The 27340-nt window shown below is 33.3% G+C and overlaps 1 protein-coding gene across 1 annotated transcript in view; it reads left to right on the top strand.

The window, feature by feature from the left end:
- LOC118183807 (paired mesoderm homeobox protein 2-like) overlaps positions 1 to 27340 on the top strand; it is a 56522-nt gene that overhangs the window by 25712 nt on the left and 3470 nt on the right. Inside the window, exon 2 of the mRNA XM_035353416.2 lies at positions 5143 to 5315. Within this exon, the coding sequence (XP_035209307.1) occupies positions 5143 to 5315 (173 nt within the window). The remainder of the gene's footprint in view (positions 1 to 5142; positions 5316 to 27340) is intronic.

Below are 27340 nucleotides of genomic sequence, written 5' to 3'. Positions count from 1 at the left end.
AGTGTCATTAAAAGAGTAATCTATACAATTTAGTTTTTGGATGAACGAAATGGTTTATTTGAATAATGAATTTAGTTATGCATGGTTCTAGTAATAAATTATTTGAAAGAAATAATGAATTTTTTTTTAATTTATAGAAACGGTAGCAAAACTTAACCCAGTCATGTCTGTAAGCATTAAGAGATAAAAAAAGGATGCCACTTTACCTTGCAGAGAAAATTCAAAACTAGGCGATTAAATTAATAGGTAATAATATAAGAAATAACATTCTATATGAAGTTAAACTGATGTGAGCCATCAGGAGCAAATTTCTGTTTGCATATGAAATGTTAATTTAAAAAACAATCGATTTAGTGTTGAAGAACGTTTCTTAACATTCCATCCTGTAAGTATACAACAGGTGCAGGTTTAAATAACTTTTTACTGAAAGCTTAAAAAATTGTGGTTTAGATATTTATAGTACAGTAAGGATAGGATAAAATAGACAAGGATAGGAAAATAGTTGTAATATGAAGGAAAACAATAACATGTACACAAAAGAATTTTTTTCTCAAATATTAAAGGAGCTATATAATTTTTTTTTCTGCCTCAACCAATCACTGGTCCGTTTTGAAAAGTAACATTTCAAATTTAACTTTAAAACCTTTATCGGATATCAGATAGTCTAGCAGAATTGATGTAACTTATTACATCTTGGGGGCTTACCCCCAAGATTTCAGATAGGCGAAATTTGCGATGTTTTTAGGAAATTTTGTATGGAAATAATTTTGAAAACACTACAAAACATGTGGATACTTCTCGAGTTAAAGAAATTGAAAATTATAAATTTGTATGTACGTTAGTGTTGTGGTACAAGGTACTAATTTGTTGCTTCTTATGGCTTTATTCGGAAATCAGTCTTATTTAAGAATTACAGCACTAAAATTTTTACACTACCGAAAAGTTTTACAACTAAAATCTTAAAAAGTCCTCAGTGATTACAGGCGAAACAACCGTGTACTCAGGACATAAGATCCCTGGCTATCAAATACCGCTGCAGAACAGAATTTGTTTTTACTCATTTGTTTCCTCACCTTTTCCTAAATCATTTGTATTTTAATTGCAGTAAAAACAGCACGGCTTAGTCACTGCGGCTAAGACCAAAGCAGTAGGAATGCTTGCCCGTTTTAAATAATTATTTTTATTCTACTTACCACCATAATTTGTGTCTCTTTTCTTTGAATTTATTATCAAATTAAAAGCTTCCTAACTCTCAACTTCTGATTTAATGAATTCGAAAAGTCCTGTTAGTCTATACCGCTATTTAGCCTTTCGTTTTCTACTAAATTGAAAATCCATATCATCCCGTAAAAGTTTTAAAATAAGTAGTCTTAAAAGGCTCCATAAGCTTCCTACACAATACCCAAACAATTTGAACTTCTTATATTGATTTCACAGGAATCGTAAATTGTTCCTAGTGCTTTCACACTGGACGAACTTCTAACAGGTTCAAGATTCAAGAATTTGTTCATGTGCGAAGAAGTAACCAAATTTGATCGTCCAGACCTTTCTTTGATTAAATTTATACATTCTTTTTCTATTTCGGACTCATCCCTTTTAAAACAATCCAATACTTTTTCATTTATTTCGTTTAACTCACATTTTTTTAGAATAAAGCAAAAACAAATTTTCCTCTACCATATTTTTATCCCATATGACTTTTAAATTTCAGGTTATAAAATAGTTATTATTTTAGAAATAGCTTGTCTCATAATTTTTCTAGCGGCTTCTAATTTAACGATATCGTTTGCCATAATAACAACAAACAAATAGTTTTATTCCCTTACCTGGTGCAGTCTTTAACGATTTACTTATCAATTTATATTCTAAGAGCAAAGCAATCGTAAACATTCTGAATCTAGTATGTGCTTGTTTATGTAAATCATCCTATCCTGTTCATTATGAGGGAATAATTTTTTAACGCACGTATCATGGATACTGCGTCATTTAAGGTTAGCGTCCGCTTCTAAAATGCATTCTGAAATCTCGAAAAGACTGTTCGTGTGCAGCTGTTGCGAGCCAAAATATATAATAAATGATTAAAATCTAAAAGTTCTATGTGATCAGGGTTCAAGAAATATTATTTAAAATCAAAATGCAGCATAATTAAAAGCTAAAGAACATACATATCAGGTTTCAAGCTTCAAGGTTTATTCCTGTCCATTTACCTTACTGGCGTTGCCATATCCAAAACACAATACATGCATCATGAAGCCTTTGCGCTGTCTAAAGGCAATTAAGGTAGATTTTCAGACAAAATTTCTTACAACTTCTACTAAATTCTGCCACCCGACGCCTTAATAAATTCGAAAATTTTCCTCACCCCTAAATTCTGTCGCCCGTGTAGCCACACGGTTGCATCGGCTCTGGATATATCTGTAAATTGATATTTTTAATCTATGTCTACTTCATTTTTTAAAACTACAGTTGATTAATTATAAAACTACCTTTCTTTTATTCCTTTATTAAAAGTTTATTAAAGCCAAATTTGGGAAAATATTTTAACCTGTTCGCATTGTGTTCTGCGTGCATCTCCAGCAGATATAAGCTGCGTTTAGTAAGTGAAAATAGCATATCTATTATAAATGAAAGATAAAGCAGGCTATTTATGGAAAATATAACTTATGCATCATGGAAGAATTTATGGATTAGTTATTTTGAAATGCTAACTAACGGGGAAATCTTTTAAGAAATTTTTATATCGGATTTAAAAAAATCTTGTGCCATAAAAAGTATTTTATGCACAAAAGTATTTTATGAAGCGAAGATTTAAATGTAAAATCATTTCTAGAAAATTCAGTTTCTGGTGAGATGCCCCAACCTAAATAGATTAAAATAAAAATAAATCTATAATATTTACTATAATAATTATTGAATGAAATGTGAAGGTTTTTAAAACATATTAGTCACTATTTAAATTTTATTTCCAAAAAAATGCATGTTCTTTTCCCACTGTCTTGATGTGGTTGCCTCAGAGGGCGCTTGATGTAGAGTGATAATCGTAATCGCGTGTATCACGTAATTTGGATTGCATTCCTGCAAAAGTGCAATAAATAAACAGAAGCTGTGATTTTTTTGCCTTAATACATATTTTCCAATAGCTACACCATTGTTCAATACTCGGAATGATGGTTTGCAGCATTTCAATGGCGTGGTTGACGTTGGCTGATTTTACCGCTAAGACGGTATCATCTGCATAACAGGCTAGGGTTGCATTGTTGGTAAGTTGCACCCTATCGAAGGGTGCTACGCAAAACAGATAGAGTACAGGGCCGATTACCGAACCCTGGGGCAATCCACTTAAGATTTTTCTGGAAAAAGATAAAGCGTCTTCAACGGAAGTCCTGAAGGTTCTATTCGAGATGAAAGAAAGGATGAGCAGTTCTCGATCTAATTGGAGATTAATGAGCTTGGCAATGAGTCCCTCATGCCAGACGGGGTCGAAGTCTTTCGCCACGTCTGGCATGAGAATAGCAACATTCATTTTGGAGCGCAGGGCTACCCCTGCGAACTCTGTTGTCTTCACGAGCTGTTTTGAAGTGGATAGATGTTCACGAAATCCAAACTACTCGGAAGGTAGGAGCTTGAAGTAAAGTTTCATTCTTGCCAGTATTACACGTTCAAACATTTTACCTAGACCAGGCAAGAGGCTGATCTGTCTATAGCCGTCAGGTTCTACATGACTCTTACGCGGTTCCGGTATAATAATGATGTTAGCCTCTTTCCATTGGTTTGGAAAGTATGAGTTTGCGAGACATGCATTCAAAATGCTGGCAAATTTGCATATAATATTTCTGGGCAGATTTCGGATGGCTTCGTTAAGGATCCCGTCTAAGTCAGCAGCCTTTTTAATTTAAGTTTTCTGATGATATCCAACACTTCAAGGGGAATAGTCAAACTAATTAAATTATGTGCATTTGACGAATTTAGTCAATCGCACACCTGGAGGAGTATTTTGCCTTCAAACTCTTGATCGTTCGTCAAATCGTTTGGAGTGAACTATAGTTGTTCCGCTTTTTGCTGTCGCTACTTGGTTCAGAAAATGCAGGGGCCAGTTACTCTGAAAGGATGCTTTAAGATTTTTGACCAATTTCCAAAAAGAGCCCTCTGGAAGTTCCAAATTTTGAAATTTATCAGTTCATAACTCGTCTCTATGCAGTTTAATTAATTTCTGAATGTCCTTATTGAAACGGTTAATTTCCCACTTGGCCGCTGGATCCCATGTTAGACGGTATGTCTTCCTCAGTTTGTTGCGATAACACATCATGCAGCGGATATATTGGGGGAATTGAAAATTAAGTATCCGATCTTTCATGAAGTTTTCAAATAGGATTATCAAAATAATTTTTTTTAACTGAAAGTCGCCAAGTAAATACAAAATGCATTATAAAAATTTTCCAAGTTACAGAGAAATGTTACCAACCAAGGAATACTTTTCTAAATATCTCAGTTTCGATTTTCGTCATTCATTTAAAACTAAGCAAAGAAAACTCCGTTAGCTTGACGTAGATTTTTAATAACTCTGTCGATTTTCATGGGATCAGACACAGGTTTTACTACTCAGAAGGAAAGGAAATGTAGGTAGAATTATATTTTTTCCTTGGAAAAATAACCTGAAAGCATTTACTCCTAACAAAGTTTGCTTTTTTTGCCTAATTATGAATTTTACACTAGAAAGTTCTCTTCCAATGATGGATGGCCTCCGAGTATTAAGATTGGTTGTACAGTATCGATCAAATGATTTCCACAAAAGTTATGAACTTCTCTTAAACCAATTTTTTTGTATTAAAGACATTATGAGAAGCTCATAAACGAATTTTTGCATTTTGTTAATTAAATGCTGTGAAAGTTCCTATTTATACGTTTCTAAAAATATATTTGCACTAAATTAGTTAAATTCCATGTTTGTTATGAGGGATATTCTTACTCATTGTTTAATGTTATCATTCGATTAATGTTGTCAAAATAAAATAGCAGTGAAGAAAGGCGATCGCATTAAGCGGCACCTACAGTACATAATTCTTTTCTTCCTCCTTGACGTTCTGTGTAGGGAATTAAATTAAACAAAAATTTTAATTTCTTTTTCATTTTTCATGATTGCAGATGAAACAGGAGAAGGCGAAAATCACAGAAAGAAGTCAAGAAGAAATCGCACTACTTTCACAACTCATCAGTTGAATGCTTTAGAAAAGATATTTGAAAGAACTCATTACCCCGATGCTTTTGTGCGAGAAGAATTAGCAAGAAAAGTCAATTTAAGTGAAGCGAGAGTTCAAGTGAGTTGAGGCGATTTTATTTTTCAGAGTCCTTTATTTTAAAATGAAGAAAACTTTCTAAATATTTTCCTCGAATTCTCAGAAAACTCGGCAACCTTTTAATCGACATCATGCAGACTATTACACATAATATATTTTCTTCATTTTGAAATATTTGAAATAGGCATACTTACAAGTTTCATAAGCAAATATGCCTATTTGAAGCATATTAAAGTATGCTTACACATCTTGTTATGTTTAGTTTTCAACGACAGGTATTTTAAATTTGAAGTTTGTTGATTAAAGAAAATATAATAGAAATACATATCACAGAAGTTGTTTACATAGCATTTTTCATAACATTTTCGAAATTACGAAATAGAGAATGTAATTTTCTATTATTTACTGTGTACATAAAACTTCTGTTAGCATATTTAATACTTATTAACATAAAATCTAGTTTGATTATACAGTGAATTACCCCGTGCTTATGAAACGTTATTTCAGTATTAAACTACGACTTTTAATCTTGCATAATGTTACTTTTATACTAAAAGTAATAAAAATTCTTATTAATCTGAATGCTAACTTAAGAGAAAAAGAGGTCCTGAATACTAGCCTTCCAGGATCTGAGGCTCTAGGCATAAAATGCTTTTAAGGGGCTCTCATCGCCCATTTTTGACTTTTTATAAGGAATTATTCGGCTTCTTTAAACAGGGTAGGTCCAAACCTTGAGAGCATAGGTAGTTAGCAAGCTTTCCTTTAGTACGCCATTTCTCAATTTAAAGCAAATTTGGTTAACTTATCTTAACAGAGACTAAAAAGTATCACAGATATACGATAGCCATATAAGTTTTTCAAGCAAATGAAGATTAATAGATATATCACATATCGGAAAAATGTAAAGTTATGAAAACAAATTTAAAAAAATAAACGGGACTAAACAAAAGTAGATAAAGATGAGGAACAAAATAGCGAACTAAACAAAAGTAGATAAAGCATCATATACAGCCTTCTGATTCAGTGTGCTGCACCAAGTGACACATTATAATCTAAAGAAAAACAATTCCTGACATTCTTATTATGGAAAATTATTGTTATATTGTGCAAGAAATTGAGCCCATCAGCAGCTGAGTGGTTAAGTCACTGAACTCTGGTAATTCGATCTGGGGCTCGAATTCCGGCAAACGGGTTGGCTTCATGGCCATTCTGATGGTTTTCCCCAAGTGCAATGTGTATACGAGCCAGTTTCCCTTAGAAAGCCCTCCACGAAGGCATACCTTCTCTTAGGTAGGTAGCCCTGCAGTTCTTTGCCATAATCAAATAAACCTATGTATAAGAAGTAAAACATAATCTAGAGTTCATAAAAAAAAAAAAAAAAAAAAAAAAGATCGTCTTGTGTAGCAAGGCAAAATTAAATCTTTTCAAAATGAATTATTTGAATGGGCAAAATTTGCTTTGAAATACAGTTTCTGCTGCAGAAAGAACATGCTGATACACATATCAAAAGATTTAAGATCACATACACAAATATTTGCTATATTTATATTAATCTCATTAAAATTTTCGTAGAAAATGCCTTACAGTTATTCGATTAGTTTATAAGAATCTATCCTCTGATTAAAGAGATCCATTTAATTAAGGCGTTTGAGTTATAGTGTTTTCGAGGAATAGCGTAAATTAATTTTCTATTAGCAAAAATATTATTTATATAGCCTACATTTAATGTAGCTTTAACTTGCCATTAGGAGGAAGCACATAAGTGTATTTCAGTGTTAAGATTATTGAATTAACCTAGTACTGTCATTTTTCCTATACTGTGAATAACTGGTATATTTTTTCCTGGGAAAATCACTGTGACATTATCATAACCACTGTGTTATTTGCTCTAATGTCTGTTTAAATAAGTTACCAGCAGTTTGACATATATATTTACACACAATCTAAAGCTACTTCCTGAATGTCAAAGTTTGTAAAATTATACAGTCTGCGATATTGTCCTCATAACAGAAAGTTATAGCCAAGAAAAAATTAATTAGTAAATATATAAAAGTCTGGGCTTCATATTTTAACTTTAGTTTTATCAGCGTAAGTTGATAAACTGTATCAAAGCAATTGCTTCGACACAGTATATATAACACAAAAAGCAGTTTTATGTAACATATGCAATCAAAGCATTCATTTTAACAAAATTTAATGTTACATCTAAATTTGGTTTTAAAAGTTTGGCTTGTATCTTTTGCAGGGTATGTGCAAGTTTTGCACACAAGAAAAGATCATTAGTTTTCTCCGAAACATTGGACATAAAATAAGGATATTTGCACCAATTTCAATTCCAATAAAATAAAAAAAAACTCAACTTCGGTATCAAAACATTCTATAACGATAAATTCTTGGTTTCCATAAATATACGAAATTTGCAGATTTTAACGCTTTCTCATTGTATGTATGAACAAAGAGTATGATGGAGCCAGTCGCATGCTAGCTTTACTAATAGAAGTACTTTACAGGTAAGAAACCAATTTTCTTATCACAGAACAGCAGATGTAATTAATTAACTAGTTTTTATTTAATGTTGACTTTGACTGAGAGAGAATACTTGCAGCACAATGCGGAGACATCGCAGCAGAATCGTGTTACGGTCGGTTGTCTAAACTCATAGTTGTTCGTCTAATTCAGATGCTTCGCTCCATTGTGCGGCACAGCAATATTCTGCGAAAAGGAGGAAACACGCCGCAAAGTTTGGACTAATGCCACTAATTGCTTCTAGCGGTAGGACAAGAAGGACGCCATCAAGATGGTATCAGTGGCCCCTAATGCTCCATGTGCCACGGATGAATGCGAGACTAATCCCTTATCTCTTGGATTCCTTTTCGCTCCCATCAGATAGACTAATATTTCCTCTCACACGTGTTGCTTAATTCTTCACGCCTTTTTCAAACAGTGCAATGTCTAATTTAACGCAGAACACTTCATTAACAATTACCAGAAATATTTGGCGTAACTCCTCCAACGGCGGTTGTATTCCAAGCCAGAGCTTCAGTTAATAGTGCTATTGAAATACTTCGTCGCATATTTCATCTTGATTTATCTAAAAAAATGTGGATGAATACTGATATATAAAACATGAAACAAAAAATGCCCAAGACAGCGCAAGGAATAAAGGAAATATGTGAAGCAAATTAATACTGTTTATTTGCTAAATATGTTCTTATGTTATATGCTAAGACATTTAAAGTAAAATTTTACTAATTTTAAATGAATTTATTAATTCTGATATTAATTACCAAAATCAGGATTTTTAAACAAAGCGAGAAGGTAGTGAAGATATTTCATTTCAGAGCAACTTAAAATTCGTTTTTACAGATTTTTGTACATGAATAATTATTAAATTGCAGCTACATTAAACTGTTTTAATAAACTTCTGTTTTTTTTTAACTACTTCTCCCTTTTTGTGAATTTAAATTTCTTTCTAGGAACTTTGAACAGTTTGCATATACAAATAGAAATTATGTTAAAATGTCTTGAGAAAATAGCATGCATATAAAAGGAACTTTAAGTTTCTTTCCTTGCCTTACATCTCTTTATAACAGTAAGTAGCTTTCGAAAGCTTTCATGATTTGTTTATCTTTAGTTTAAATGAAAGTAAGTTATTTAATGATTAATTAAGCATAGTGGAATTACTTAAAATAAATATTTAGCTATCAATATGTCTGACACACAAAGTTCTAACGAAAGATTTCAGATTGAAAATAAGTAGAAACCTGAATTTTTCCCTTTGCTTTATTATTATTATTGCTTATATATGTTTTATTAAATGCTTAATAAGAGAACTCTAAAATTTAGTTTATTTATTTATGGACAAAAATTTTCATCCTGATAAAAAAAATTTTCCCGTTAGCTGTTTTCAGGTCAGGCATTAGCCCGCATGCAATTTGTGAGTGAGACCACTGCTGTAATACATACGTAGACACTGCAGAAATAAAAATTTCTATATGATGTAAAATATATATATTTCTAATTTATAATCAACTCCGAGTTTATCGGAGTAATACTGGAGTACTGTACAATTTATTATTCACTTAAATCAAGCTTAATCCAAGAGCAATTAAAAAAACTCAGGAAAGAGGAATAACCCCAGTTATAATTAACACAAAAGTACTGGTAAAAATTTACCTGCAATTTCAAGCAGTTTAATCTACGAAATAACTTCGTATGGTAAAGTAAATTTAATAATAAAACGAACGCGATGTAAATAACGGAGATTAAGCATCATTACAAATAAAAAGACTAAATTAAAAATTACATAAAACCAGAAAGCTTGAAAAATGTTATCGGGTTCAAACTCGAGGGAAAAAGTCGATGGATGATAACTCCTAAATCCTTTGACACCATCTACTATCGTTGCTGCTATCCCAAATATTTTGCTTCCTTTTCTCATATTTTCCGTAAACAATTTTATTTTACGCTAATGATTTGTGACAATTTTTTCATCATTCCATTATAAACAAATTCTCCAGTTAATCCGCAAGGCAATTAGGATCAGGATTTGATTGCAGTCTGTTGGTGTCAAGTCATTGACACCAACATTGAGTTTAATCTGTATTATTAACAAAAATATTAATACCCCTCAAATTTTCAAGTTTCTTCAAAGCTTTTTAGATTCTTTTATCTGTAACTTCACAGACAAGGTGAACCGTAATTCAGTAAGCGTTAAAAAAACTGTATTTTTTATGAATTCGGATGTATAATAATAAGGAAGTTAGCATAGAAATGCACAAAACTGAGAATTTCTATAAAAATTTTCGTTTTGTACATTTTTGATTATTCAGATCTCTAGGAGATGATCCCTATCAGGAAAATTGTCATAAAATATAAGCTATTCTAAGAAGTGCAAGGAAAAAACTAATACAATATTGGATTTATAATCATCACGGGATAAAACAATCTTAAGGAAATATTATTACGTAACAAGGAAACAGCAACTGTAGCTTTTACGATCTTTCTTTTAATAAGACAATGTAAAACGAAGTAAAGGATTAATGACCGTTTAACAAATAACAAATAGCAAATTTGAAGCGACTGATTGTTTTTCAATTGCGTCGAAACAGACCAATGACTATGGTGGTTGCCAAAAGCAGAGAACAGAAACTCAATTACATCATCAAGGCACAGAGTGGAAGCTCACGTGAAGTTTTGTCCCGAATTGCCCATGGGACTTTGCCAAGACATTTGATAATATTCTGTGCAGTGCTACTATCTACTTTACTAGACGCATTCTTTATTCTGACGTTAGGGCTAATTCGTTACAATATCTTTTTAAATAAGCTTCTTTCCTCTGCTTGTTATAAAATTCATAGATTAACTCTTTCTGCAGTAAGGTTTCTTAAGGTAATTTTCCTTAAACGCACATGCTGTCATTAGGACTTTGCTCTTAATAAACCGTGTTTAGTACGCTGAACGTAATGTCATGGGAGATTTATTATTACTAAAAACACATTGCGATTAAACAAGGTTATGAGAATGGCCAGAAAAAGAACGTTTAATAATAGCTATTACTAAAAACACATTGCGATTAAACAATGTTATGAGAATGGCCAGAAGGACAACCTTTAATAATAGCTATATTTACCTGCATAATACTTCTTGCTCATGAACAACATTTCCAATATGAAATATCTAGCGTTATGCTCACATAGAGTTCAGCTCAGGTACTAAAATTCCCGTAATTCAAATTTCGGAAATTGTTTTTACAAAAAAAAAAAAAAAAAAAATCTTCTGTGCAGCATAAATAAATATTAAGCGATTAGAATTTCAAAAAATAAACTCACAATATTATTTATCTGTGGAAATAACGACTGCCGTTTCAACCTGGGCTCGAATCCAGGCAAATGGGCTGATTCCAAGAATATTTTTAAGGTTTTCCTCGGGTGTAAAGTAAATGCAGATGAGTTTCTTTTAAAACGTTCTTCCATGAGAGCATTCCATCCTTAAAGCGAATAATCTTCATCTATTTTGCCATATTCAGTTACACAGTAACAAGTGCAGAAATACTAATTCTCATTAAATATTTAAAATAGCAAAAGCTTAAATTGGAATGAAATGATCAATCCCTAAATATTTGCAAATAAACAGAATTTTCAAATGTTTTAATTTTGTAACAAATTCCCAGACATTTATTGTTATAAAAATATACAATTACTGCCCAGAAAAGGAGGCTTTGAAGGACATCTTAAATCAAACTAATTATTAATACAGAACGAACACATGCATAATACAGAAGAAAATAATACACGAAAATGCTTTTATGAGAGCACATTTTATATTTAGACATTTAGCCACTTAGCTATTAGTCACCCTTAAACTAACGTTTATTCAAATATGTAAAATGTGCCTGTATCAAAGGTAAATCCAGCTCACTTGTCAACTGTACATCATATGACGGATTCATACTGAACGGTCAAGAAAGTGAAGCAAAATTGGAAAGATTATTGTCTCCTCTACTGCATGCGTGCCAATCTAATGAGAAGCGACAAAAGTCAAACGCTGGCAATGAAAGCTAGGTTACGAAGACGTGATCTCTAAGCATCTGATTAACAAATGGTATTATCTTCTGGAATGATCTGGTAACTAAAAATTTCTGAAAAATTTTCAGCATCCCAGTTAAGTCCATGTTTGAATAAACGCTTATTAAGTTATATTATAGGGTATATATATTATTATTATAGGGTCGATTTTCAAGCCACCGTGGATCAATTTGTCAGTTAATGGGGGCATTTGTAATTCTTCTTAAAAACTTATTCTGCATTATCTGACGTTTGTGGACATCTGCTTCTGTTTCTATGCAGATGCGTAGCAAAACCAATTCGCAAGTATAATGCACAGGTATATTCTCCTTTTATTGAGACAGTCCAGAGTAATTTTCAAGGAGCACAGAAAGTTGGTTGGTGACATCATTGACTTTTTTTATGACGGGCTTAATATGATAACCCATTTCTCGAACTGAACTTTCTAAATTTATTTCTGGGTATCTTTTCGTTTCAGGTAAGATTTGAGTGGTTGTCTCAGTCTCTTTTCCAAGCTACCGAGACACTTTCTTCACAGACTGTCCAGATAACAGGCTTACTGAAAGTGTTCTCTCGTCCATTATCTCCGACAGCATGCCTATCATTGTTGGCAGAGATTTAAAGGCAAAACACAATGATTGGGTTTGTAGAAACACTAATTTAAACTGCATGGCCTTGTACGAGTTCATTCTTAACATTTCCAACTCCATTCTATGCGCCTGAGGAAGCTGCGGGCAACCCATTTCACCCAAGAAGGCAACCTGACATTCTCTACTAAGTCTGGAATCTCTATTGCAGTAGATACTATGGTAGCGGCTCACTTCGCGCCACATCCCTATCACAGCTGCTTTGGGTTTCTCAAAAATTAAATCGCCTAAGTTCGAAGATGTACGGACTTTTTCATAACACGAAGATGCTTTATCATAACAGCCTCAAAAAACACAAGCTTAAAAGCAAAAGATCTCCCTTTGATATTGATAAAACAATTGATGAATTCACCATGCGTATAAACGATGCTTATCATGAAGCCACCAACATTGTGACTGTAAAGAATTTCGTACAAAAATTTTCCCCAGACATTAGGCAATATATTACAATAAGAAACTACCTACTTAGGACATGGCAACTAACGCACAATCTGTCATTTTTAACAGAGTTAAATCGTACTAGCACGACGATTAAAATAAAATTAAGAAAATTCGTACTGAAAAGTGGGAAGAAAAAACTGCAGATATAAAGCTAAAGGATGGATCCTTGGGGAAAATTCTCAAATATCTTAAGAACGAGCATAAGTGTAATCAGCCTATTACTGCTGCGAATGCTACTCCATAATCAAATATTGACAAAGTGAGAGCTTTCTCTGAACATCTAGAACAGCAGTTCACCCCTAACGTGATCCTGGTGGAGCAAGGGTTTCTAACACGAGTTGAAGAATTTGTTGATTCTTGTTGCCCCTTCAGCAAACCCACTCACTACTGATGAAATTTAAAAGACAATACATAAGTTGGACATTGAGAAAGCCCGGGACCTTGACGGAATTACCAACACGTTACGCAATTTACCTTCCAACACTACCGCCAAAGTCACTGGAATTATGAATAACTCAGAGCTTCCTGACTTCCTGACTCTGAGCTTTCTTTCCAATTCTAGGAAAAGTGCCAAAGTCCTTGTACTTGTCAAGCCTAGAAAGGACAGCACCAAAGTGTAGAATTTTCACACTATAAGTTTGCCTTTCAGTCTCAGAAAAATTTACAAAAGCCATTATCTTAAAAAGGAGGAATCTATATCTTCAGTTACTTCCCTCCGATCAATACGGATTCGAAAAGCAACTGTTAACTTCAAAGGCTAGTTGAATTTATCGCGGCAGCTCTGCATCATAAGCAATACACGGCACTCCATATGATAGACGTGGCGAAAGCATTGGACTGCGTATAAGGGGTTAATCTACAAACTGATCAAGATAAAACTAAGTCGAGAAATTATTCTCCTACTCAATTCCTTCCTTATCGACTTAACGTTTAGTATTAGTCAAGGAAATGTCTATTCAACCTTCAAAAACATCACTGCAAGACAGCCCAGGATTCTTCTCTTGCACCCATTCTCTATCTGTTTTATGCAATCAATTTTCCTAGAGATAAACTGAATCATAATTCTATATTAGCTTGCTACGCAGACAACACGGCGGTGCCGTGAGCTTGATCCAACCTAATAATGCTATCGCCAAACTCCAGATTTCGTTTTAGATATTAAGGACTAGGGCAGAAATTGGAAAATCAGTATAAATGGCACAAAGTCCAAGCTTCTATTGGTAAGGAGGCCCAAAATTTGGAACATTGAATAACCTCTACTTATTTGGAGAAAATGCGAACAGTGTAAATAACATAAATTATCTAGGGCTTATCCTTAACCAGTGACTCACATGGACTTGTCACATTAAGCACGTCATAGGAAAAGCCTGTTGTGGTAACGCTAACCAACTTTCTGTGCTTCTTGGAAATTACTCTGGACTGTCTCTCAACGAAACGAGAAGGATATACCTATGCATTATAAGACCAATTCTATGCTACGCACCTGCATAGAAGAAGAGGCATATTTCCACAAGCTTTTCAGATAGTGCAGGGTAAGCCTTTTAGAAGAATTAAAATACCCATTAACTGACAAATTGACCCATGACGACTTAAAAATCAACGCTATAGTAGACGACATTACTAAACTTAATAAGCGTTCCTTCAAAACTGGACTTAGCTGTGATACTGCAAATTTTTCAGAAATTCTTAGTTACCAGATCATTCTAGAAGACAGTTTGATCAGACCATTTGCTACTCACATGCTTAGAGATCACGACTTCGTAACCTAGCTTTGATTGCCAACGTTTACTTGCTTGCTTGCGCAGTGTGACTTTTACCTCTTGTCGCTTCTCATTAGATTGGCACATATGTAGTAGAGGAGGCAATAATCTTTCCAATTTTACCTCACTTTCTTGAACGTTCTTGGAATTCCACTTGCTAGCTCATCGGAGTAATGTGCTCTCAGTGGCTTAATTTTCTTATCTTGTGGGGACATTAGGGTTTTTTTTTTTTTTTTTTTTTTTTTAAAGCTGGAGAGATGAAATATTAGCAACCGCCTTCGCCGGGAATCGAACCACGGACCCCTGGAATACCGGGCCAGCATGTTACTGTTACACCATGAAGGCACGCTAGGGAAGTGGGAGAAATACCTTATATACTCCCCTATTTAAAGGGCGACTAGGGTTTTAGGGGACCTTGTCGCCAAATCCTGGATGCGGAGAATCATCATCCACAACTCTTTTTAGTTCGGGCGCCACTGTAGAGACACTAGGTATTTTTTGAAAGCAGGCAAGATGAAAAATATGCAACTGCCTTCGCTGGGAATCAAACCACGGACCTCTGGAATATCGGCCCAGCGTGTTACCGTTACACCACGAAGGCAAGCTAGCGAAGTGGGAGAAATACCTTATATACTCCCTTTTTTAAGAGCGACTAGGGTTTTAGGGGACCTAGTCGCCAAATCCTGGGTGCGGAGAAACATCATCCACAACCCTTTTTAGTTCGGGCGCCACTGTAGAGACACTAGGTATTTTTTGAAAGCAGGCAAGATGAAAAATATGCAACTGCCTTCGCTGGGAATCGAACCACGGACCTCTGGAATATCGGCCCAGCGTGCTGCCGTTACACCACGAAGGTACGCTAGGGAGGTGGGAGAAATACCTTATAATCTAACTTATTAACGCCCCATCTGGGGCAACATAAGCAACTTCATAATCCGTATCCAGCATATCAAAAGACCGAAATTCTTTTCATTTACTGGGAAAACGTTTTTCAAAACATTTGCTTCGAGATAAAAATATGTTAGAAAATTTTGTTACGAATTAGTTTAATGTGCTACCGAAACGCAGGGAGGATTCGCACAGTCTTTAGTGATGCATCGTTATCAAGAACAACTGTATGAGTGGTACAACGGCTTTAAATGTGGATGTAAAGGAGTTCAAGATGAAGCACCGATTTTGAAATCAAAGACTAGGGTAATGCTGATTGCACTTTTTGATTACAAAGAACTTACTCACCATGAATTTTCCCCTGAAAATTAGTTAATTTACAGGCATTTTTTTAGGAATGTGATTTTTCGATTAAGGAACGCGTTTGGTTTGGTTTATTTGATTATGGCAAAGCGCTTGAGGGCTATATGCCTAAAGGGAGGAAAGCCTTCTGGCATTACGTACATATTACACTGGACTGAACTACCAACATTCAGCGACTTTAAACCCTCGGCCGCTGGTGGGCGATCAGAAACAGAATACGGCAAGTTAGGAAGGTATTTTTTTTTTAATTTGGGAAAGGTGTTTTACACGATAATGCCAGGCCCAATACAGCAGTATCTGTACAACAGTATCTTCCTAAGCATTTAATTGCAGTGAAACATCACCCACTGTATTCTAACGACTTATGACCAGCTTAATGTTTCCTTTTTTACGAAGCTTAATTTGGCCATGAAAGGACAGAGATTTGAAAACATCTCGGATATTTAATCAAACGTTACGCGTATAAAAACAGTGTTTAGATGACGGGAAGAATCATCAGAAAAATTGTATAGCTTCCTGGAATGATTATTTTGAAAGAGAAAAATTTATTTGAAGGTTAGTAATTTTCCTATGTGTAAAAAAATGTCAGATTAATTTATAGGCGAACCTTGTACATATTATCCTCCCTAACACTTTTTAAGTTGCATAGATGACTAAGTTGAAATTTTTAGCATGGAAAGAGAAAAATTACTGATTTATATTTTAAGTAACTAAGCAAAAGTGTATAACTTTATGTTTAGTTTTTGTACAGAATTTTAATGAGGAAAATATAAAGAATGATGTCTTAGAGTCTTGGAGCTACAGTGAGATACTTATTTCAATTTTAAACAGACGGTCATGCGTTTATTACTAAAAGTGTCACTCTATTTTGTTTAGCCTGTACATTTCAATTATTCCAAAAGTTCTTCATTTTACAATTAATCAAGTGAAATAAAAATACATAGTAGAACAAACACAGTAAACACAGTCTAAGACGATCATCCGTTTTCAAGCATATGTGTGTGGGTGTGTGATTATGGCAAAGCATCGAGTGCTATCTGCCTAAGAGGAGGGATGCCTTCGTGGAGGACTTTCTAAGGGAAACTGGCTCGTATACACGTTACACATGGGGAAAACCACGAAAACGCCCATGCAGCCAGCCCGTTCGCGGGATTCGAACCTCGGACCGAATTACCAGTGTTCAGCGACTTTACCGCTCGGCCGCTGGTGGGCCTCGTTTTCAAGCATAAAATTTTTATGTATGCTTAAAGAAGTACAGTGCTTTATTGAATCAATTTTACGTGTTTTCATTTTTATATTTATACAACTTGGAATTTGTCTTTTTTGCTTTCATTTTTGCTTTCCTATTCTCAAAAATGGGTATTTAAAGCCAACCATTTTGAAATAGTGGTGCTGAATTTTTTCATGTTATTCATAATTCAAACTTAATAAACATAGCAGCTATAGTTGGACTTAAACTACAGAATCCCACTCTAATGTCACCAAAAATAATAAACAAAGCAATAATGAAAGGCATGAACATACCACCTATTAATGATGAAAACTGAGTGCACATAAGCTACGATCGCAGAACTGCCAGCCACCAATTTTTATTTAAGCCTAAATAATTTATTACGCTTTCTACAAATTAATTTACATGTCCTTTCTGAGACCACATAAGCAACTTTGTAATCAGTATCAGTATCAGGGTTGAAAAGCAGTAAATTATATGTAGATGAAGGAAAATACTATTCTGTTATGAAACTTCACTTGATTAATTAAATAATTTTAAAGTCATCTTTTTTCTCTTACAAATGTGGACATTAATATGAATTCTTTAATTTCGAGATTTTATTTCTTGGCAATTTACTTTAACAACCATAGCAATTTATACCTTATTTCAAAATTTTTAATATTAAATAACACCCTTTAAGCATTATGATCTGCTGATTTACAGATTTCTCTGATTGGTTATGACTAAAAGTACATTCTGGTATTCCTATCACCGAACTTTATAATGAAATAAAAATTCTATCATTTTTTTTTAAATTCAACTTAAAATTACATCAGAGTTCCAAAGGAAACTTAAAGCTGACTGTGTACCCTCACTCGGTTTCGACTTAACTTTGAATATCATTTTCATATTCATCCGTTCGAATTTAATAATTTATTATAAAACGGAAAGCTCATTTAGTATAAACTTCTTTGAAGCATCATGTTTAGGTGCATTAGCTGTTGAAATCGAATTCAGCATCAAACGGAAAATAAGCATTATTATTAAAAACATCTTATGCCAATTTAACATGCTTCTCCAAAAAACGCGTTATTGTTTTATTGAACAGCTCCATCAAAGTTTTGATCTAATTGTTTAGTTAATTCCTATTATTCTTTTATTTCCAATTTTTTTATCTCCATTCTAGCTTCATCACTAAGTGAATGCGTTTTAATGAAATGAAATTGCAAGAGCATTACAACATTATTACGACCATTCTTATTATCTTCTCGTCAGGAAGCGGTGAAAGTAACGCATGGGATTTAAAAACATATCTCTATCAAGAGGTTGCTTGATAGTTTTGATCGGCATTTTGGAGAATGAAAAAAAGTAAAAAATAGCTCACATCTCTCCAGGAAGCAGCGAATAGTCATGCGTTAGATATAAGGCACCCGAACGAGGGGTGAAAAATGAAAGATGACACAAATGATCGAGTTTTGTGAAGTTTGTATTTCGGACTGCTTCCGGTCGGGAATATGTGGCGGGAGCCATTCATTATGAGAGCACCCCAGATGGCCCGATAGGCTTCAGTGGCGCCAAACAGACTCCCATCCCCTTAATTATCCCTTTGAATCAGATCTAAACGATAAAGTCAACGCAAAAGACCACTTATATTAGCACTTACGAGCTTTTAAAAACATTACTTGAAAACGAAATCTATCAAAGAGGGGGAAGGAAAGGCCAAAAAAATATATCCCTGCTAGTTTGTCTTCCAAGGAAAAGCTTCTTAAACGACTCTTATTTGTATTTTCGCCCCGCTAGAGCCAAAAAAAAAAAATGCGTTTAGAATAGCCTCATTTCAATTAAAACTTACTGCACATTAATATAAATATAAAACAATGTTCAGCGACCAATCTTCCTGCGACGTTCCTACTATCTCTGAAAGTGGTCAGTATTTCTGACGGTTTAAATAAGCATCGCTACTAGCAATAATCTAAGAGTAACTCCCTAACCTGACTGAGGCCATCAAATGTGTATTACCACAATGTCTAATAATGTCACCAAAATAAATATTTTATGTGTTATAGAAATCTACAAGTTACATGTCTAATTTTTAAATTTATTTATTTCCTGTCTGTGCAGGAAATTAAAAAAAAAAAAAAAACCCGCTTTTCTGGTAACATATGACAGTAGCATTTTCTGGTAACATATATTTTGTCTTTCTGGTAACATATGATAAATAAATGTTCAAGTGACGTAAAGGCATTTCATTACTGTTTTTGATATTATTACAATCAGTCGCTTTTCTTTTCCCACTTCTCAGCTTCATAAATCTGAGGTGATTAATCAAATTAGAATATTTTAACAATCTTAGACTACAGTGTCTACAAAACAAAGTCTAAAAGCTTAAAATTTAGAAAAATAGTTAAAAGTAACTGAAGATAAAGTTTAGTTGGTTGGATATTCGGCTTCTTTTTTAAGGCAAAGCACAGTAGAACACCCGCCTAAGGAAAGAGAAAGAAAGGCTTCGAGAAAGAATTTATAAAGGAAACTGACGTGTATACGTTACATGCAGAGAAATATATGGAAACCCCATACAGCCGGTTTAAGGAATTTGGTTAATATTAAGAATAAACGATAAATTACGATGTTTTAATTAAAATTAACGAAAAGACTGAAGTTACAAAACTGAGAACGTTACAATAGCAGTCATTCTTCCGAAATCTCATTTTTTGAGTGCATTCTGTACATGCACTGAATAAAGAAATGTCTTATTAATTCTTTAGAAGAAAGTAATTTAATGCAGTTCATTAATACATTGGAAATTCAAATTTTTCGAGCAACTGAGTTAATTTTTTACGTCCCCTTTCTTCTAGAATTTCGAAAACGTTAGTAATAAGTGCACAAATGTAGAAGCAAATAGAAGCATGGTCCTATGCTGTTTACATTATATACCAGGCATGGCGAAACTGTGGCTTTCTGACACCTTAACTGTGGCACGCGATCTTGCGGCTCTTCGGCCCATTAAATGCGACTTGCTGTCAACAAACAGTAGCTTAATTTTTGACGTGCAATTGCATTTTGAAATAGAAAGCTTGCAATGACACGTTCTTTTCTAATTATTAATTTGATTTTTTTTAAATTTTATTATGCATGTATCAATTTAATCGATCTCAAAATGCACTCTGCAAGTTTATCGTCAGAATAACAAACAGATTTGCTAATAGCTCCATTTCTGCCAACTACTATCACATCTGAAGAAGTAATCAAGGTTTTAATCGAGTTTTTAAAGAAAGAATTCCAAAATTTATATTGACGGATGAAGGTACTGAATTTACAGGAAAAGCTGCACAAAAATTATTTAACGATTATAATATTAAATGGTTTACGACTAAAAATAAAGAAGTTAAGTCTGCTATAACAGAGAGTTTTAATAAAGCTATCAGAACGAAAATTATGAAGTATTCATTTACGAAAAATGCAAAATGATACATTACTTAAACTAGTTAAAAAATATAACAATTCATATCAAAGTTCTATAAAAAATGACACTTGTTGAAGCTAATAAATCCGAAAATGAAATAAAAGTTTATTACAATTTAAATGTAGATCCTCTAGCCAGATGAAAAAAGGACTAGATATAAAATAAAAGATTGTATTAGAATATCTAAATTCAAAACATTTTGTACGGAAGGTCCAACCTTTACGGAAGAGATTTTAATTATTCCATATATTATAGAACAAAATACCTCCATGTGCATATACGTATAAAATAAAAGGTTTAAATGATGGAGAAGTTGATGGAAAATTTTACGAAAATGAAATAGTAAAATATAATAAAAAAGATGACGTATATAAGATTGAAAAATATTAAACAAGAAAGAAAGTAAATATTTAGTAAAATGGTTGGGTTATCCGGAATCTTTAATATATGGAATAATAAGTAGGATTTATGTCGTTGGTAAATAGCTTCACTTATTTTGAATTCTAAAAATTATGACGAATCTGAAGATTTTCTGTTTATTATATACTCCCATTAAAATTTTGAAAAAAAAATTGCTTTAAAATCAATTTCAGTGAGGGTTTCTTGGTTTAATATAAGTAAAAGTTATAATTATAATAAATATACCTTAGGATCTGCATTAGGTGCTAGAGAAATAACTATACCTGAAACTATACTAGAAAATAACTATACCTGATGGAAACTATACAGTTACAGATTCAAATAAATGTTTGATAAAATTATTAGGAAATGATCCTCCATTCAAATTTGGATTGTAAAAGAAAACGAAGAATATCCATAAAATTATCTAAAGGACGGGAAGTTAATTTAGAAAAATGGGGAATTTCAATAAAGTTATAGGATTTAAGAAAAAATACGTATAAAGCTCCAAACAGCGAAGCTTGATGAAATAAAAATAGAAGGTGATTATATTGCAGATATATCTAATGAAAATGACAATATTTACATTCATTGTGGTATAATAAAATGAGCTTATGTAAATCGAAAATCCACGGGAATTATTTATTCAATTAATAACCAAAATCCACTAGGTAGTATGATTTCAAAAACATTTGATAAACCGATATTTTTTTCCGTTAAATTAAATGAAATTAGTAGTATTCATATGTGAGCAACTATTCAAAATAATGACCTCAATGATTTAAATAATTAAGAAACTGAATACAATTTTATTGTAAAAGAAGACGAAAATTATTTGAAAAAAATTCATGGTCACCTAATTTTTTAAATAAATAAATAAATAATTTTAGGTTATATAGAAAAAGTAAAAAAACTGAAGGAAAGAGATTTTTTATAGATTCTCCCTTCTGAAAAAGCTCTTCCTTCTGAAAAACAAGACATACGTAATAAATTAAATTAATTACTTTCAATGAAAGGACAAGGTTTAAAAATTATTCATAAATAAATGATTTATGACTTATCAGATATGAAATACCATCATAATGAAGAAACTGAAAGCGAAGAGATTTTAGAATATAATAAAGATAAGAATACAACATATCAGAGTGGAAGGGCTACTTATAAATTTTACTATAAAAGATAAAATAATATTTTATATCCAAGAAGTTTTTCTCAGTTAGAACTAAAAACTGTAAAAAATAAGGATGATAATATTTTGGAGAGGAAAATGTAACTTTAAATAGTTTGAAAGGATTTATTTATAGTACAGCACAACTAACTACAGTAGCATGTTGAGCACCATAATGTAGATACTTCATTACTGATTCATACTATTTTAATGATTCATTGTACTCCTTATTATTCGTCATCCCAAGGTACAAATATGTGTTTTTATCCTAATACTTCGGATTAACCTGATAAGCGATTTATAATCTTAAAAGAATCAGGTATTGACGTCTCCAAATTATTAAAAAAAAAAAAGAAGTTTAATGGAATCAATTTAGAATGCTTAAATCTTCTCCGCTCTCATCGTCAAACCGCTTTTACGAAATTACATCTACTTCAAAGCTTAAATTGCGCCGGAACACGGCTCTGGTACTTCTCAGTTTTAGAGATAAATTATAATTTCAGCTGAAGCGCACCGCAGCCCTAAATAAAAAGGCTCCGGCACTTCTTTTATGTAAGTGAACCCCAATTTTAGCAGATAAATTTTTGTTTTAATAGCAAACATGCCTTAAAAATCAATTCTAATTTCTAAATGCAGGCTGTCTTTCCCTCGCACTCAAGCCTTGTACAGAGGTTGAGGCTTTTAATTAAAGAAAAGCCCCCAATCATATCCCAAAGGCGTATTCTCCAAGAAATGCAATGAATTTATGAGAGCGGGTAAATTTTGTATTCCTCAAAGAACTAAAAGTGATATCCTGGTCATGCACTTTTCACGCTAGTGACTTCCTATTGCAGAGCTTCTGTAGACTTTCTGAATGATATAACCAAAGGGGGAGACCACTGCTGTCACTTGTACAGAGAAGTCTTACGTTTATTCTCCCGTTGTAGTCAGGAAAATTTATTTAGAAAAAGTATTCAGGGAAAAATCGACAGGCCATCACGATCAGAAAGTCTTGAATTTTTCCCTCCTTATTTTCAAAACTACACTTTTCCGTTAAATTTCTTTCCATGTACGTACTTATATTGTTTCAAGAATCCTCACTATTCTCCTTAGTGAAGCTTTAATCGTTTTATTGGCTGAGCTGCTTCTTAGCATCTAAGGGGAATTGTAATTCCACCCGTTTTACCAAATAAAAGAAGGTCCAACACTTTTTTTTTTTTCTATTTAACTATTTAAAACTAATTTAATAATTTATTAGATTTCCCTTTATTTCTTTACATTTTTCTTAATTTAAATTTATTATTTAATTAGTTTAACTTTCAGCTGTTTTATTTTTTTATTTTTTATTTATTTATTTATTTATTTTACCTTTCCTCCCTCACAGTCCTCCAATAGGGCTCCGACACTTCTAATTTTAGAAATTAAGCCCTGATCTACTTCAGATGACTGATCTTCGGCCCGTTTCCTTTGAAGTGTTCCTTAAGGATATCTTCAACTGAATAACAAATCACATTAGTCATCCTCATCACATTATATCATTATTTAATCATAATTTAACAATACTTACTCAGTGACACATGAAGAATCACTCAGGGATAGAACTTGAGTCCTCCTACATAGTCGTCTCATGTTTTTTCAACAAATGACCTAACATTGCAATTTTTAATACATATTTTCTCATATTTTATAAATATTATTACCATTTTTGATTTATTTTTTCAACTTTTTTTGTTTTATTCAATATAAAACGTCGTTTTTTGCATAAAAATTCGAAATTTTCCCAATGCTTAAAAAAAAAAAATACTTGTGGCGTCATCTATTAGAACATCGCGAAACTTTAACTAGTTATTATTCAGAGTTTTCGTAAGTATATTATAATACCATGCTTACAAACATCTAATGATCTTACAGCATCTTTACAAAATATATATTGTTCCGATTTTAAATGTTTTGATATTTTTAAAATGATTGTTTTAATCTTCGTGCGAAATTTAAATTATTAATTAATTAAATTAGTACGCTGTTTATGAATGCATAAAATATGCTTGAATAAATAAGAATTAAACCAGCGGTTCTCAACCTTTTGACTAACGCTTGTCGATATGGCTCGTACTAAGCAGACTCCTCGTAGTGAAGCAGTTCCACCTGATAAAGGTACGGATCCGGTTTCGGACACCTCAAATACGGCGGCCACTGATATGGACCAGGATACTGAGCATGTTTATACGGAACAAGAAATCGCGGCAATACGATACGAGATTATGGATACAGAAGAGCGATTAGCAACAATTAAAGAAATCTATGATGTACTTTCGGCTAATAGACCAGTTACTGATAGAGACTACCATACGGACATTTCGAAAAAGGAGATGGATACCAAGAAGAAAAAGTTAGAAATGCTGAGGGGTAAGTTGAATTTTGCTCTTTCTCATGCAAGCACTACACAGCCAATAGCACAACAGAAACGTAAACCACGTGATCACTCAGACAGCGAAGACGATTCGGATGGATTTCAAAAACCAACTAAACCTGCAAAGGTTCCTAAAAATATTCCACCCACCACTATTCCCATCCAAAACAGCTTCACAGCACTCTCGCAACCTAACACTCATTCCACTCAACCTACACAACAAATTAATAGTTCACAATCACCAGATGCAAGACTTCCAAATTACAGCACACCTACACCGATTATGGTTAAGCCGACAGATGGCGCCACACACAACCAATACATCAAAAAACTTACAACACTTACACAAGCTACCTTTTATGCCAAAATAAGTGGAGAATACTTAAAATTACTACCCTCAACAACTGATGACCACAGACAACTCACCACAGATCTACAAAAACATAACATCGAACACTATGTTATCACACCCAAACATAAACGCCCAGTTAAAATAGTCATTAGAGGCCTACCCATCACAACTGACACACATGAAATTTCCACTGAACTTACAAACCTAGGATACACAGTACACAAAGTAGTTCAACTCACCAGATTTAAGACCAAACAACCCATGCCACTATTTCAAATCCAACTTATGCAGACACCCAACATTGTTAAAATCTACAGTGAAACACACCTAGGTATGTTCATCATTACAGTTGAAAAATACATCAACAAAAATATTACACCACAATGCCATAATTGTCAACGGTTCAACCACTCTTCAGATAATTGTTTCTTCCTACCTAGGTGTGTTAAATGCGCACAACAACATAAAACCACAGACTGCCCTACACAAGGAAAAATAGACAATCCTATCTGCGCAAATTGCCACAAAAATCATCCAGCTTCCTATCGCGGTTGCGAGAAATTCCCTAAAAACAGAAACATAAATAAATCACCAAATTACACTTTTACCCCAAACAACACCATTTCAAACACACCTACATCCACGCAAGGCAGAACATACGCACAGGTTACATCCAACAACGCACAAGGCACTAGAAACCAGAATACTAACACTACATCTAACACGAATACTTTCGTTGACATATTTTCCACGTTAAAAGAACTTAATAATATTTTCGGTAATAATAACATCTTTAAATTCTTTTCCATTCTTAAAAATAACTTAGACCAGCTAAAATCAGTGGATACGCCTATGGAAAAACTATTAATTTTATTTACTATATGTGAGGAATCAAACATCTTTAATTAAATAATAGAAAATATATATATATATATATATATATATATATATCTTAAATTTTGAAACATTATACACTGCTTGCATGAGACCCCTCAGCTCTACTACCAAAAATAACAACTTTCTCTACCATTGGCTATTACAAACCACCTGACCTGAAGATTCTCAAGCCTTCTCTCCGCTCATCGACGCCGCCTTCTACTCTACACCTCAGCGCATCGACTTTCGTCCTAGGAATTAGCCTCCGAATACTTCTCCCCAAGTGCATGTGTCACCAACTCACTATCGACTGGACTCTATGCCATATACTTTGCTTATGGACATCTTGTTTTTGCCTATTGCCACTCTGCCGGAACGCACTTATGGACTCAACGTTCGAAAAGAGACTCAGCTTCGATAGGGATAGGACTCTTCAGTCCAGGCGCCCTTCGAAAGGAACCTGAAGGTTCACGGATGATACCATCTAAACAAAAAACCGGAAACCTTTAGTACCACCGCTCCATAGTACTACTACCACCAACACTCTTGAACAAAGCTCAGATTGCATAAATTTACGAGTGTTAGAGAAAAAATTCAGTCAGGATGTTGGGGTTTTAATTTTTGAATTTAATAGTTAAAAATACTTTGTTTATTTGCGTACCACTGGTTGAGAACCTCTGAATTAAACGAGTATTTTGCATTTCATTAGTGCTGCCATCTGTGAGGCAGAATGAGAACGGAAACATTCCAAATCGTTTTCATTTAGTTACCTTGCTTTATCGAAAGTCAGTTTTCATCCGCTTGCGTCATTCTCTCTTAGTAAAGTCTAAAAGTCAGAAATAGTTACATCCAAATCGAAAAAAGTTAATAGAAGGGGATATTAGAATTATATTATTTTTAATAGGTAAAATAATTGAAAAAGAAGCTGAATTTGTGAAAGCTGGTTGCTCGTATTGAAATTGATGAAACTAATTTTATTTTGAGTTCAATTATTCCCAAAGACAAATCATTGTTTTCACATGTTAAGCAAAGTTATGTGTTAAAATGAAAAGTCCAGCAAAGAAAGATATTGCTATTTACGCTTATTTGAAAATTAAAGCATTAGACTGGAAGCTTGAATTATAGTCCTAAATAAACTGTTGTTAACTGGGGATGTTTCTAGAAACAGTTGTTTTAACTGACAATAATGCTACTGAATGGGACTGGACTTCTAGATATAAAAAATTATCTGAACTTTTCAGCAGCGAATATAATGATAGAGTTTTGGGGGATAATATTTCAGCTTTTCATAAATTATCTAAACTGTTTATGATTATGCAGGAACTAGTTGTAAAAATTAAGTTGAGCTTCTTATCCCTTTACTGTGGAGTATAAATACGACCGTTACGCCCTTGCAGATTTCTATGCTCCTGGTGAACTGAGACCTGTACCTGTTTGCTCTCGAAATCGATTGAGATCTTGACTTAAATCTACGCCAAACTCAAGGTTGTTGTATTACTAATTTTTTATCTCCTAGCTTTC

This window comes from Stegodyphus dumicola, chromosome X1, assembly GCF_044657685.1.
Source record: "Stegodyphus dumicola isolate Sdum_Otavi_A_Nest chromosome X1, ASM4465768v1".
Lineage (NCBI taxonomy): Eukaryota > Metazoa > Arthropoda > Arachnida > Araneae > Eresidae > Stegodyphus > Stegodyphus dumicola.
The sequence above is the reverse complement of the archived record's forward strand: the minus strand, read 5'-3'. Positions and strand labels throughout refer to the sequence as shown.